Genomic DNA, 14,447 nt, shown 5'->3' with positions numbered 1-14,447 from the left:
TTCCAGTCGGCAAAGTTACCACGGAGCCAGACAAACTTGGTTAGATGACAGAAGATCAAATGGAAACTTTTTACCTTCTCACGGAGAGGGCCAGTTTGGATATACACGTATATATATCTCCAGTTACCATCGATAGCCAGGGTGCTGCGTTTCTTTCCCGAGCCACGCCAGGCCACGAACATGGTCTTCTCATGAACGTTGAAGTTTGTCACGTCCACTAGACCTTGTTTGACAACCTGGAACGGAGCCTTCCTACATATATGACTTTCTTTTACTTTCAGTCATTGAGAAAGTGTTTGCTTCAACTATGACGGTAAAAAGACGAAATGGTATCAAAGGCCGTTCACACCGGGACGGTTTTAGTTTAAGCAAGCCCCTATGAAAAGGGAATCGTTAAAAAAATTCAAATGTGTAAGTCTGGTGCGCTTTCCATTCTAGCAATTGGGAGGATACAAAATTTGAGAAAAGAAAACATATTTGGCATATAACTCCACCCACAAGATACCATCTTTTTCTGTTGAATGCGGTTTACGAGTGATGTGACGTCATTCTACTGTATACAGGGAAAGTTACTGAATCATATCAATTTCGGTCGCTTTTATTGATAAGCCTGCCTGTCAGGTTCCTAGCTATATGATTTCAAGTGATTTTATTTTCATTTTGTGTTACACTGAGGTTACGTTCGACTTCGCCTGTGGTGTTATAGAGCACGTTGAGATCCAAAGCGGTTTACACCTTGACGATTTTAGTTTGGAGTAGTCTTTGCCATTTGAAATGCAGACTGTGGAATTGCCCCGGGGACTGTGTGACCATACGAATAGTCTTGATAGGCAAAGGACATGAGAAAAAAATGTATGAATGGGCAAACCAATAGCGGCAACGCTACTTTCGAAAAAAAAAAAAATTGAGAACTTTTCTTGCAGATTATCCCACCGAGAAAAAAAGGACTTTTCGATGAAATGGCAGTCTTACATGCATGGCGCCGTATCGGGTCAGCAATTGACTCGATTCAAGTTTGACATGTGACGTACCTGGAAAAAGATAGAGTTCAATGAGCTTACCCTCGTCAACACCATTTTGAGGTCTTTTAAGTGATGAGAAAGGAAGTGTTATTGACGATGCAGTCTTGATGAGAATGACCAGCAAAAAGTCTATGTCAAGTCGATCACTTATTGTAAACTATGCCGTTTTTTTATGCAAAAGGTTCATATCAAATCACCGTATTTATCTTTAAGTAATAAATCTACTAAAAAAGATGTAAGATCTTCATAGATGCACCACTGTGACAACAACTTTTTTTATTAATGGTGCAAAAGGTAATTTGCGAGGACCCACGAGAGGCCGCATTCGTTCCTGTGGCTTCCCGCTCCCAGCGCCAGTTCGATGACGTTGTTGTGGTGAACTGACGTGCGTCTTCTGGGATTCGAACCCGTGACTCGACGTTTTTGCATTTGTTTTTTTGCAGCCGTGCACGCTACCGACTGCGCCGTGACAGACCCGCCCACCCTCCGTACTTACGAGTTTCCTTTTATAGTAATCGAACTCAATTTTTTGCAAATTATTTCTGGAATAAAAATATTTCGTCGCATCCTCGGATTCGAACCCGCGTACGTGGGTCTGCCTGTCTTCCAGTCGGCAAAGTTACCACGGAGCCAGACAAACTTGGTTAGATGACGGAAGATCAAATGGAAACTTTTTACCTTCTCACGGAGAGGGCCAGTTTGGATATACACGTATATATATCTCCAGTTACCATCGATAGCCAGGGTGCTGCGTTTCTTTCCCGAGCCACGCCAGGCCACGAACATGGTCTTCTCATGAACGTTGAAGTTTGTCACGTCCACTAGACCTTGTTTGACAACCTGGAACGGAACCTTCCTACATATATGACTTTCTTTTACTTTCAGTCATTGAGAAAGTGTTTGCTTCAACTATGACGGTAAAAAGACGAAATGGTATCAAAGGCCGTTCACACCGGGACGGTTTTAGTTTAAGCAAGCCCCTATGAAAAGGGAATCGTTAAAAAAATTCAAATGTGTAAGTCTGGTGCGCTTTCCATTCTAGCAATTGGGAGGATACAAAATTTGAGAAAAGAAAACATATTTGGCATATAACTCCACCCACAAGGTACCATCTTTTTCTGTTGAATGCGGTTTACGAGTGATGTGACGTCATTCTACTGTATACAGGGAAAGTTACTGAATCATATCAATTTCGGTCGCTTTTATTGATAAGCCTGCCTGTCAGGTTCCTAGCTATATGATTTCAAGTGATTTTATTTTCATTTTGTGTTACACTGAGGTTACGTTCGACTTCGCCTGTGGCGTTACAGAGCACGTTGAGATCCAAAGCGGTTTACACCTTGACGATTTTAGTTTGGAGTAGTCTTTGCCATTTGAAATGCAGACTGTGGAATTGCCCCGGGGACTGTGTGACCATACGAATAGTCTTGATAGGCAAAGGACATGAGAAAAAAATGTATGAATGGGCAAACCAATAGCGGCAACGCTACTTTCGAAAAAAAAAAATTGAGAACTTTTCTTGCAGATTATCCCACCGAGAAAAAAAGGACTTTTCGATGAAATGGCAGTCTTACATGCATGGCGCCGTATCGGGTCAGCAATTGACTCGATTCAAGTTTGACATGTGACGTACCTGGAAAAAGATAGAGTTCAATGAGCTTACCCTCGTCAACACCATTTTGAGGTCTTTTAAGTGAAGAGAAAGGAAGTGTTATTGACGATGCAGTCTTGATGAGAATGACCAGCAAAAAGTCTATGTCAAGTCGATCACTTATTGTAAACTATGCCGTTTTTTTATGCGAAAGGTTCATATCAAATCACCGTATTTATCTTTAAGTAATAAATCTACTAAAAAAAGATGTAAGATCTTCATAGATGCACCACTGTGACAACAACTTTTTTTATTAATGGTGCAAAAGATAATTTGCGAGGACCCACAAGAGGCTGCGCATTCGTTCCTGTGGCTTCCCGCTCCCAGCGCCAGTTCGATGACGTTGTTGTGGTGAACTGACGTGCGTCTTCTGGGATTCGAACCCGTGACTCGACGTTTTTGCATTTGTTTTTTTGCAGCCGTGCACGCTACCGACTGCGCCGTGACAGACCCGCCCACCATCCTTACTTACGAGTTTCCTTTTATAGTAATCGAACTCAATTTTTGCAAATTATTTCTGGAATACAAAAAATTTCGTCGCATCCTGGGATTCGAACCCGCGTACGTGGATCTGTCTGTTTTCCAGTCGGCAAAGTTACCACGGAGCCAGACAAGATTGGTTAGTTGACGGGAGATCAAATGGAAACCTTTTACCTTCTCACGGAGAGGACCAGTTTGGATATACACGTATATATATCTCCAGTTACGATCGATAGCCAGGGTGATGCATTTCTTTCCGGAGCCACGCCAGGCCACGAACATGGTCTTCTCATGAACGTTGAAGTTTGTCACGTCCACTATACCTTGTTTGACAACCTGGAACGGAGCCTTCCTACATAGATGACTTTCTTTTACTTTCAGTCATTGAGAAACTGTTTGCTTCAACTATGACGGTAAAAAGACGCAATGGTATCAAAGGCCGTTTACACCGGGACGGTTTTAGTTTAAGCAAGCCCCTATGAAAAGGGAATCTTTAAAAAAGTTCAAATGTTCAAAGACTGGTGCGCTTTCCATTCTAGCAATTGCGATGATGCAAAATTTGAGGAAAAAACATATTCGACAAATAACTGCACCTACTAGGTAGGCCTACTCATGGTTTGCTTATGGCTTGCTGTTTTTTTTGGAAGCAAACACGCTAGCGACTCCGCTGTGTCAGACCGCCCAACCACCATACGTACAAGTTTCCTCTTATAGTAATCTAACGCAAATTTTTGAAATTATTTCGAGCAAACACTGCAAAAAAGCCACACTGAAATTCTCAGGATTCTTTTGAACCCGCGTATAAATGTCTAGCTGTGTCCAGGACGGCGGAGTTACCACGGAGCCAAGGAAGCTTCGTCGGTGGAGTTTGGATCAAATGTGAAACTTTCAACTTTCTCACAGAGAAGGGCCAGTTTGGCTGTACATGTATATATCTGCCATAACAATCAGCAGGCCGTGAGCTGTACATATGTATTTCATCCTGCACATCGCGGGTCTTCGAACAGGGAATTATCATCAACGTTGTTATTAAAGTTCATCATGTACACGAGCACTTATTTGAGAAGTCGACACGGAGCGTTCCTAGATAGATTACCTTTTTTTTACCATGACTTTGTTGTATGCTGAACTTTAGGTTGGCTTCACCAGTGACGCTGAAGAGCACAATGGGACGGTTTAAGTTTTAGCAACCCCACTAGAAGAGGGAACCGTTAAAAAACTTCAAATATATGTATAAGCTGATGCGCTTTCCATTCAAGCAATTGCGATGAAGGCAATTTTGAAAATATATATATTTGGCAAATAATTTCGGCGGGAAGATCCCAATTTTTTCTGCTGGCCGCAGAAAGCTACTGAATCAATTCAAGTGACGTAGCTTTTTTATAAGCCTGCCAGGAACGTTCCTATTTAGATTACTTCAGATGCTGTTATTTTCATTTTGAATGCGGTTTACGGGTGAAGTGACGTGATTCTACTGTATACAGGGAAAGTTACTGAAACATTTCAATTTCGGCCCCTTTTATTGCTTAGCCTGCCTGCCTTGTTCCTAGCTATATGACTTCAAGTGCTTTTAATTTCATTTTGTGTTACACTGAGTTTACGTTTGACTTCACCTGTGACGTAATATTTAGAGCACGATGAGAGCCAAAGGCGGTTCAGAAATTGGCGGTTTTAGTTGTGAGTAGTCTTTGCCATTTCAAACGTCTACTGGGGAGTTGCCCGGGTGCTGTATGAATATATGTATAGTTTTGATAAGCAAGACCAAATGGGGAGGGGGGGGAGAGGATGAAAAAACAAATGTATGATTAGGTAAAGCAAAGCAAAGAGAAAAGAAATGTAACTGACGTCGCAGACTTTATGATAATGACGAGCAATAATTTGTTGTCAAAATCGATCATTAATTTTAAACTAAAACGCATTTTTATGCAAAAGGTAATTTGCTGGGACACATGAGAGGTTGCATTTGTTTTCGATTGCAGGGCCAGGTCGTTGTTATGGTGAACATGCGTCACCTGGGATTTGAACTCGTGACTTGCTGTTACCATGCTTTTCTGATGGCTAAGTATTTTTTGCAACCAAGCACGAAACCGACTGCGCCGTGAGTGAACCGCCCACCGTCCGCACGTACGAGTTTCCTCTTATAGTAATCTAACGCAAATTTTTGAAATCATTTCGAGCAAAAAAGTCACACTGAAAATCTTAGGATTCGAACCCGCGTATAAATGTCTAGCTGTGTCCAGGACGGCGGGGTTACCACGGAGACAAGGCAGCTTTGTTAGTTGTATTCGGATCAAATAGTAATTTGTGATTTTTTCAGAAACCGAAGGGGGGGGGGGGGGGGCAGGACCATTAAGTCCGCTACTGGGGTGGACAGGTAGTTTACCCAAGTCTGCAACAACAACGTTATTATTATTATTATTATTATTATTATTATTATTATTATTATTATTATTCAGATAGAAATGGGCATAAAACAGTTTTGTGTATAAATTCAATTGCAAACAGCTTTTACGTACCTTATTTAAATTACACTACATTTTCTGCTTTGTTTTAAAAATGTTACAAAAATATGCACCACAAAGAATGACACTAAAACCTGCATAAGCTCGTTTCTTAGTTGCATCAAAATATCTTGCAAAAAAAAAAAAAAAAAAAAAAAAAAAATAGACCTGCAAATCTAAAGGTAACCCGAACCTTCATAACTACATGTACATGTAAAATAATCGCCAAACACCAGTACCCTTGGTCGCTTCATAATGAACTGACCACGCTACAAAACAGTTATTTATATATATGTACTACAGTCAACTCGGTAGCCCAGACTGCTCTGACAGTTCAATCCCCATACCCCTGTACGTGTGCGTGTGTAAAGACAGATAAACGAAGATTAAAACATGATACGGTACACCGAAACCATATTGGACTGAACAGGCTCAATGAAAACTAAACCCATTACTGTACATGTCTTTAAAATATCAACTATAATATTTAAGGGTTGATTAAAATTTGCTTACAAAAGAGTAGCAAGAAAAATTTACACACAAATCTACTGGTAATTTCAGTAAGTGAAACACCAAGCCCTGAGTGCGTGTCATCGCTTTGTTCAACCAACTGCGAGTTTCGTTCTATCGTTTTACACTGAAGCGAACAGTAAATTTCGTTGCGGCGCAAATTAATTTCCTAGATGGCTTTAGAGTTTGTCTTATCTTGTAGCATGATTTCATCCTTAAGATCTCCTGGTGGCTGTTCTGTCATGAGGGATATGCCGTGTGCTGGATCTGGTAAACTGGACCCGCTGCTGAAAAAATTTGAAAATTCTGACATTATGACATAACAGCAACTATCCTTAATAAGTTATGATATACGTAAAATACAGTTTGTTCATTTAGCATGGGCAGCTTTGTCACGAGAGAGAGAGAGAGAGAGAGAGAGAAAGAAGGAGAAAGAGAAGAGAAATGCTTTGAAATCCTTACGTTGGTTTCACACCAACATCATTAGCATCCATCAATGTTTCTGGGAGTTGCTTGTTACGAGTCTCTGGCAGAAAAAGGGAGCTTATTCCGGCAAGCAACGCCATCACGCCAAATATTATCCATGGTATTGTGTTCCCAAGTTGGGCGTTTTTTTCAAATGCTTCCTGAAAAAAGAGAGTTGTTAATTTATTCGTCTCTGTTGAACGGTTTAATGGTTAAAATACTGCATACAGATTTAAATAAAAATATACAAAATACCATAAAAAAATTATCAAAGTACATGTGTAGTGACATACTTTTATGTTTCAGATATAGCAAAAAATCGTCAGAAAATTTTCAAATTTTTTTGCTGGATCTAAAGCGCATTGTACATTTACAAATTACTTTGTACTACTTCAACCTTTATTTGTTGTGGTTTTAATTAAATCATAATTATCATAGTGTTATGAATTACCATGAAAATTAAAAAAAGTGAAAAAAAAAACGTACCACTATCAGCGGTGCAAACACGGCGCCCACCCTACCACTCACGTTGCACATGCCTACCACGAAATTTCTCAGGGGCGTCGGGGAAAATTCCCCACTCCACATAAAGAAAATGGCGAAGGCTGTGGTGATTCCAGTTTTGCCAAGCATAAAGAGAGAGGTTTGAGCAACGTCCGTTGACAGTATCCCTGATATATGAAGCATGGAGAGAATATGTAAATCATAATTTGGTACCAGGTAACGTTTTCATTGCCCTCAAAACAATGTGAAAGAGGAAGAGCATTTTCTGTAACTATTACGAAATTGTATATTTATCAAAAATTTGCACGTTCAAGTTTACATATATTTCAAATTACTATTCTTTTCTATGAGATTGCCCAAGAATACTTATCCAATTACTGACAATTTGTTTATAGAAACAAAGGTCTCAATATTATGCTAATAAATGATGTTCTTTTTCCATTATATATCTGATACAGCTTTCGTATACTTGTAGACGCTGCGCATATCAAAAACATTTACTGGTATTACCTTTCTGAGCATAGAGCTCGACAAATATAGTGGAGATCATAGCAACTCCGGCGACCATCATGCTAATAGCATGTGGCCATCTTCTTCCCAATTTATTGATGACGAAACAAATGCAGTAAGCCGGGTATTCAGTTATGGCCATAAGGAAATAATTCACGAAGAGATCACCGGCAAGAGTGCCCGGGTTTAGGGCGAGACCATACCATACCAAAGCTATGACAAAACTGAAAAATACATGTAAGAATGGCATCCTCATAGTTCAATAAATAAATTAATAAATCACACCAGCAGCCGACAGGGAGAGAGAGTGTCCGAATTGAAGCCCCTAGGCATTTTCAAAAAGAAGATAACGAATAGGGGCCTACATAGATTCCCGATTTCTTCTATCCATTTTGCCTTAAACTCCGATTGTTCATGACTGTTATTTATTTAGAGAATGAAGCCCACGGCACAAACAATCACATTACTTAAGTAATGCATGTGGGGGATTAAAACGCTGCCAACCCTGTTACTGATCACGGAGGTAAATGTATGTTACAATGCATGCACCTTTCATGTTTCATGTTTTCTCTATGCTAAACCTACAAGACAAACATCCCAATCAAGGTTCGTAGAAGGAGCCTTGGAGTCTTGCGCATCTCCAGCGGGCTCACATATTCCGTTTTCTCGAGTGTTTTCTCGTCAAAGATATTGGCAGGAAGGGTTTTCTTGTTGACCTTGGCGGCCCAGCGTAGGATTTTCTCTGCCCTCTCTGTGTGACCCCTTGTAAGTAACCAACGAGGGGATTCTGGTATGAGCCTAGACGAAATGAATCTGAAAAGGCCTTAAGGTCGTAAAACAAGACGACTAACTAAAGCAATATATTCCGATTCAGTATTTAGTGTTCACAACACCAGAGAGTACAATTGCAAGTAAATTGGTAAGAAGTGCACAAGGCAAATATGGCTTCTATTGAAGTAATCCTATATACCGGGTAATATACTTCATATAATTTTACCTTAAGTTTTCCAATGACTTCCGGGCGCGTTTTGTCCTTCCTGTAACTGGTCAAATTAAGATGATTATTTTACGAGATCATACTCACCACCATAAAGAAATATACAGGAAAGAAGGGACAGATACAGCGAGCTGAAGATATCGCCAGTCCCTTATGAGATATGCAAGAGGTGTCAGAAGAACCAAGCCTGTACACCAAGCAAATTCCGGAGCTAAACCTGCCACCATACGTCTGCTGGGACCCACAAGTTCCAAGGCTGAAAAAATAACTAAATTTATCAATTTATTAATTTTCAAAGACCTCCAGGCCGAAGAGCTAGCTCTAGGATTGGAATTTTAACTTCATTAATTGATACTCTTTAAAATGGTATTGGAAATGTTAAAACAATATACAATATACACAGTGTCCTTTTTACGAAGGATGATCACAGTTAAAGCATCGATTAATATAAGACAAAATACTCTTCATTTAAAAGATAAAAAACATATTATTTATTTTATTTACCGAGCACCATGGCCGACGCGAATATGTTCGGACTGGCCAATCCAACCAAAAACCTAAAGATTGCAAAGGCAGTGTAATTGGGAGAGAAAGCAGCAGCCACTCCGGCACTTCCATGGAGAAGACAGGCTACAATAAATACAGGCTTACGACCACAGCTGAAATGAATGAAGATTATAATGCATCAGAGTATGAAGGTAATAACAATATTCAGTATATGTAAACAATTTTTGTCGCCTCACACATTTTATGTTTTGAATATGGTGTGGTGATTCTTAATGCAACGATTTGCCCCATCGATTTTATATAATTAGTCAATTATTTAAATGTCAAACATTAAGTACTGGAACATGTCATTGCACTAAGGTGGGAACTCAAAATTAAATAGATAAGAGTGATAGATCAGCTTACTAGTCAGCTAGAATTCCTCCAATGATGGATCCTACGAGTACGGCACTCAAAAAGATGACTTGGATACTTCGGACCTTGGATGAGTCTTTGCAAACTAACTGAAACTATAAAGGTAACCATTGGAACACGAGTAAAGAAGAGGGGTAAAGATGGACAAAGAGCTGGGAGAGACAGAATAATAAAATTGGCACAGCAGAGATTGAGTAACGAACTACCTACATGTATAGTTGGACAAAACCGCAGATCAGTCTTAAATAATCTTCCTCGGGTGTCATATTTTTGTCTAAATGTTGTACATGTACATTTTTCCTAATGTATTAAACTCTTAAAATGTTATACTCCAAAAAAAAAAAAAAATGATTCGTGGGTAGCGTGGGTAGCTTTTTTTTCAAGGAAAATTCAATTGGGAGGGAAATATGGATAGGGCACGTGAATTACAGAACAATTTGGTGTATTCTGAGCACATACTCACGTCCATTGGGAAAGTCTTCGAGAAAACTGAAGTGTCATACACCCAGGTATCGCATTCAGCTTCAGTTTTATTTCCGTAGTCGGTTTGCCGGTAGTAGCTACATTTGTCGTAGCCGCCATCTTTGTCATTGACTGGGATAGTTAGGTTCACCAGAGCCTCGTGCCAAGAATTTTGAAATAAGAAAGTATCATTCACCAAAGCTGGAAGACTGCATCTAAAAGAGAATATGTCTGTGGTATATAATTTGATTGAAATTGCACTTTTTATTCGTCTATACTCTTGATCAAAACAGTTGTCCCGCCTTTACACCTATGTGATTTTGTTTAAAAATGATCACATGTCGGTTCTCTTCTGTGGATTGATTTGTTGCAAAAACGGAATATTCTGAGGAAGAAACGACCGTTTTGAGCTCGAATATTAATCCTAATGAGTACTAGTACCTGCACGATGCAGAGAAGAATCAACCACAGGTAACTAAAAAACACTCTGTCAAGCTATTCAGGAAGGATCGGATAATATCCTATAAAAACAGACATGTAACCGTTGTTGGAGGAATACCGTGTCGCCTGTATATATTTATAGGAGATAATTAAAATACACCGTACATAGTGTCACGCCCTTATAGAGGGCATTCAGGACAAGTTAATCCTCGGACTAAATATGGCCGACTAATACACTCATGGCCTTCCCGCCTCCACCCTCGCCGTCGCTGCGGGGGCCTTGCAATTAAACCTCAGAGCCGAGATTTAATCCGTTTAATGGATATCTTCACCGGTATTTTGGACTTTCTTAACCCCAAGCCACGTTAAAAATGATATTATGAATTAAAAAAAAAACAATTCAGAATGGATAACGACTGTCATGTCTTCAATTGTATTAAAAGCACACAGGAATGAAGGTGATACAACCTACATGTATTTGACCAAGAGTGTATAGGCCTATGCTAATTTCAACAAAAGTCATAACTGACCATCACCGCTGAAAACATTTCATTGTATCTACGTACACTCTAATTTCAGGGGCATCCTAACATAATAGTATAGGCGATACAATAATGTACTAGCGCACTCTGTGGTCAGAGTTTACATTTAGCATCTGAGCTGCTTTCTTTAACGATGCAGTAGAGAAGATTTAAGCATTTAAAAATGTCGCATGAGATAAAGAGCGACCGATACTCCTGATCTGCTAGATCTATAATTCTATGTAGCTAAAGAGCAAATGTATTTGACTCTGGCCATTTTTAATTAAAAGATTGAAGTAAAATACTACTGTATCTTGTTATACTCCCCCCATCGTTATAAATTACACGTGCAATTACAATAGATGTTCTCAATACAGTTCTCAAAAGCTTAACGTGACGAGTGTATATCGGTAGCCTTCGTACCTACACGGCTAGACTTATATTTTGCTGAATTACACATCTACATATAACTGGCCATTTTTATGATATATATGCTGAAAAGAACGCATTACAGGCGGTGATGGATTCCTGATGTCTACAGATGTGGTGGCAGGGTAAATAAATAGTCTTATTCTAGTACACCACCTGTTCAAGCTTATACGGCTTATACAAGTCTGCGGTATCAGAATAATTAATCACCTTGTTAACCTGTTTTGCACAAAATTAAATAACTCTCTCTCCCCAGAGGACAAGTCCGTTTTACTCATTTATTTATTCATTTATTATAAATTTTTTTATCTTTTTTTTAATAATCATAGTCAGCGGCAAAAATTATGCATTTATTATGTTATATGCTGTAATTGTACTGTTAATATACTAGCAAGAACTTGTACATGCACTTCACGGAAATGTGTCATAAACCTGAATTTAACTTTAAGCACATTATTTTGGGGTTTCAATTAAAATTCTGTTGGTCTTTGGCCGCGATGAAGGTTCTTTTTGTCCGGTTACTGCTGTTGATGGTTTAACCACCTCGGGACTGCTAAGAAATTAGAAACCTCTGATTGGACCAAATCAAAAGATATCTTTAGGATTATTTAAAAAATTGGGCATGTGTATGTTTAACAGTGCATGTAGATGGCCCTTTTTGATATAACATCGTGTTCGTCTGTTTAAATATGTGCCATAGAGGCCAGCACTAAAGACCTTATTCTTTATTTTCAGACAAATACGTATTTTTATGACTTGGTAATAACGATTGACATGTATGCAAAGACAAACAACGCGAGCCTTGTTTGGTGTTTATGCAGTACATGTGTGAAAAGGCGACATGTAAGCATTGCCGAGGAATGCATAGTTTTCTGTTCTGTGTCCCAATAGCCTAAACTAACGTACACCTCTCTCTCTCTCTCCCTCTCTCTCTCTCTCTCTCTTAATGTTTCAGAAAACACGCCTTTTAAGACCATCACACACCTTAGCGTCGTAGCAACCTGGCTGTCACGCGGTTCCAAAATTTACCGAGACTTAAGTGTCTGTGCACCATGTAGCTGCCAGAGCCAGTGTGCTTCAGCACGAGTGTATTTATACACTAATTTCATTTAATTATCTCACCTGTGGTCTGGGGTCTCCTGCAGAAACACCACCACTACGATCTGCCAGGCACAACTTATTTGTGGGATACAAAGCAGGCACAAAATCCAAGCCTGACTTCTGCCAAATTCTCCAATGTGCTCCAGTATCTCGTCGAACTTCATTTTTTGTTTTCCTCGACTGTTAGTTTCTTCTCCTTATACCAGAGCGATGATACGGACCATTGGTTTAATGTTGTGCGTTATATGTACCAGGTAGGTACTAGAAGTATGTAATAAATAATGCACTGCCCACAAGACAGATATACACGATAGCATGCCGAACTATACCCTGTCAACCCCCACAGCCAGGGAAAATCACATTACACCAGTTTAAAAACACAAAGACTGACTCTCTGTTACAGCACAGTTATCTTACGACGTGCAAAACATCGTTTGGTGTTTTTTTGAAGTCAGATTTTTGTTTAACGACAGGGGCAATATTTTGTAGATTGGTAAGTGGTCTAGGTTGAAGCCTATTGATTTTCATAAGGATCAAGTTTATTTTCTACATGTAAAAAATCAAAGTTTTAGAATAAACCTGGTAAAGCCCACTGACAGTTTTTGAAAAATTCTTCATTTTTCAATTTTTGATGTAATCACATCAAATTGCCGGAACTCACCGTCTACATTCCGTTCATAAAGAAAAAAAAACAGTTTCCATAAAATCGTGTTGTTTCTAAGTGAGTGTGCACAATAAAGTCATCCTATCAGCAGGATCGATCTATCTCTGACGGATTAAAGTGCAGTCAGTGTAATCAGCTTAATTGCCTGACACGCGCCCTCGAGAAGCTAATGGGTAATTAACGTTCGTGCGTGAAGATAGAGCGACCACACATCCTCTATTCCAAAAATGTAATTATAGCGTCTATTTCTTTAGCTGTACGTCGTTTCGCTCAACTGTTACAATGAAGGGCGTCGTCGCAACCGAAGCATCTGTACTCAGGCGTGTACTCGTACCTGCTTGTGCGGACAAAGGTATCCATGGCAAGTCACTGGCCTGCCCGAACCCCTTTCTGCTTAACATGTCGATTGCTATGTCAAGGTCAAAAATATACGCTTATGGAGATTTTCATTGGCTTATGTTCTATTGCGAGGTTAAGTAGGGAAACGTTCGGTATTCAAAGTTGGAAGTCCCTGCGTTTACACTGGTCCGAAGTGCCCAAGCCATAGTACGGTGATATAGCAATACAAATCAATGACAACATCAATGTGAGGGAGGGCTTGCTGACAGTGTTTTACACAGTTTTACAGGGAGACACAAATGATTTTTATCCCACCCCGAACTACTAATCTTGGGCAATTTTTACAGTGCAGTGGCGGATTTAGAGAGGGGTGGGTGGGTCAGGGGGGGGTCCTGGCCCCCCTTTCGGTTTCCGAAAAATTTATCACAGCAATATACCCCTCTTGAAATTAGAATTTTGACTAGCTAAATCATAGTTCTAAACCGTACCAAAGGGCACTGTTTGCTCTCCAAAACCCCACAAAATTTTCGGGGCCCTTGAGCAGGCCCTGAACGCCACACCAAGGGGGCGACGGTTGGCTTCGATCCCGAGGCCTGTAGTTCCAAACCCTCCTTCAAATAACCCTGGATCCGCCCCTGCGGTATCCCCCAACCTGTAACTCTCTATTTTAAAAAGCAGAATTTCGCTCTTAAACAATAAACCTTACGTCCGATATGATTTTACATGAGGAGGCAATTGGCATATTCACCACTATATTGTATTGAACAGGTACACATGAGAGAGAGAGAGAGAGAGAGAGAGAGAGAGAGAGGCCAAAGTTAAGACTTGAGAACAATATATACACGCCTGATTCCTGACTACTTAAGCACTACTTTTTGCCTGTCGAAAAGATGTGCGTAACATGTATTGTTAATGAAGGGCATAAATAT

General features: G+C 39.8%; 1 protein-coding gene across 2 annotated transcripts; it reads right to left on the bottom strand.

The window, feature by feature from the left end:
* Positions 1 to 5,610: 5,610 nt before the first annotated feature.
* Positions 5,611 to 12,872, bottom strand: LOC106152568 (organic cation transporter protein). 2 transcript variants are annotated; one of them, XM_087010081.1, is made up of 10 exons: positions 12,537 to 12,872; positions 10,025 to 10,238; positions 9,553 to 9,656; positions 9,145 to 9,299; positions 8,728 to 8,896; positions 8,229 to 8,441; positions 7,644 to 7,867; positions 7,116 to 7,300; positions 6,627 to 6,790; positions 5,611 to 6,448 (listed from the first exon to the last, which is right to left on the bottom strand). In XM_087010081.1, exons 1-10 carry the CDS (start codon positions 12,677 to 12,679, stop codon positions 6,334 to 6,336), a joined length of 1,686 nt encoding a protein of 561 aa, XP_086866207.1. In that variant the 5' UTR covers positions 12,680 to 12,872; the 3' UTR covers positions 5,611 to 6,333. The 2 variants fall into 2 exon arrangements, with proteins under 2 accessions (XP_086866207.1, XP_086866206.1); XM_087010080.1 differs by having other exon boundaries at positions 5,611 to 6,451; positions 12,537 to 12,870.
* Positions 12,873 to 14,447: the final 1,575 nt, after the last annotated feature.

This window comes from Lingula anatina, chromosome 3, assembly GCF_051362555.1.
Source record: "Lingula anatina isolate TDL-2025a chromosome 3, LinAna3.0, whole genome shotgun sequence".
NCBI lineage: Eukaryota > Metazoa > Brachiopoda > Lingulata > Lingulida > Lingulidae > Lingula > Lingula anatina.
The sequence above is the reverse complement of the archived record's forward strand: the minus strand, read 5'-3'. Positions and strand labels throughout refer to the sequence as shown.

Bases quoted from the DNA above. Each gene is read 5' to 3' on its own strand.
- LOC106152568 (XM_087010080.1), bottom strand. From the start codon at position 12,679: ATGAAGTTCGACGAGATACTGGAGCACATTGGAGAATTTGGCAGAAGT. The intron at 10,239-12,536 runs GTGAGATAATTA...ATTCTCTTTTAG, and splicing joins CAGGAGACCCCAGACCACAG to ATGCAGTCTTCCAGCTTTGG. The intron at 7,868-8,228 runs GTAGGTTTAGCA...TGTATTTTTCAG, and splicing joins TTGATTGGGATGTTTGTCTT to TTTTGTCATAGCTTTGGTAT.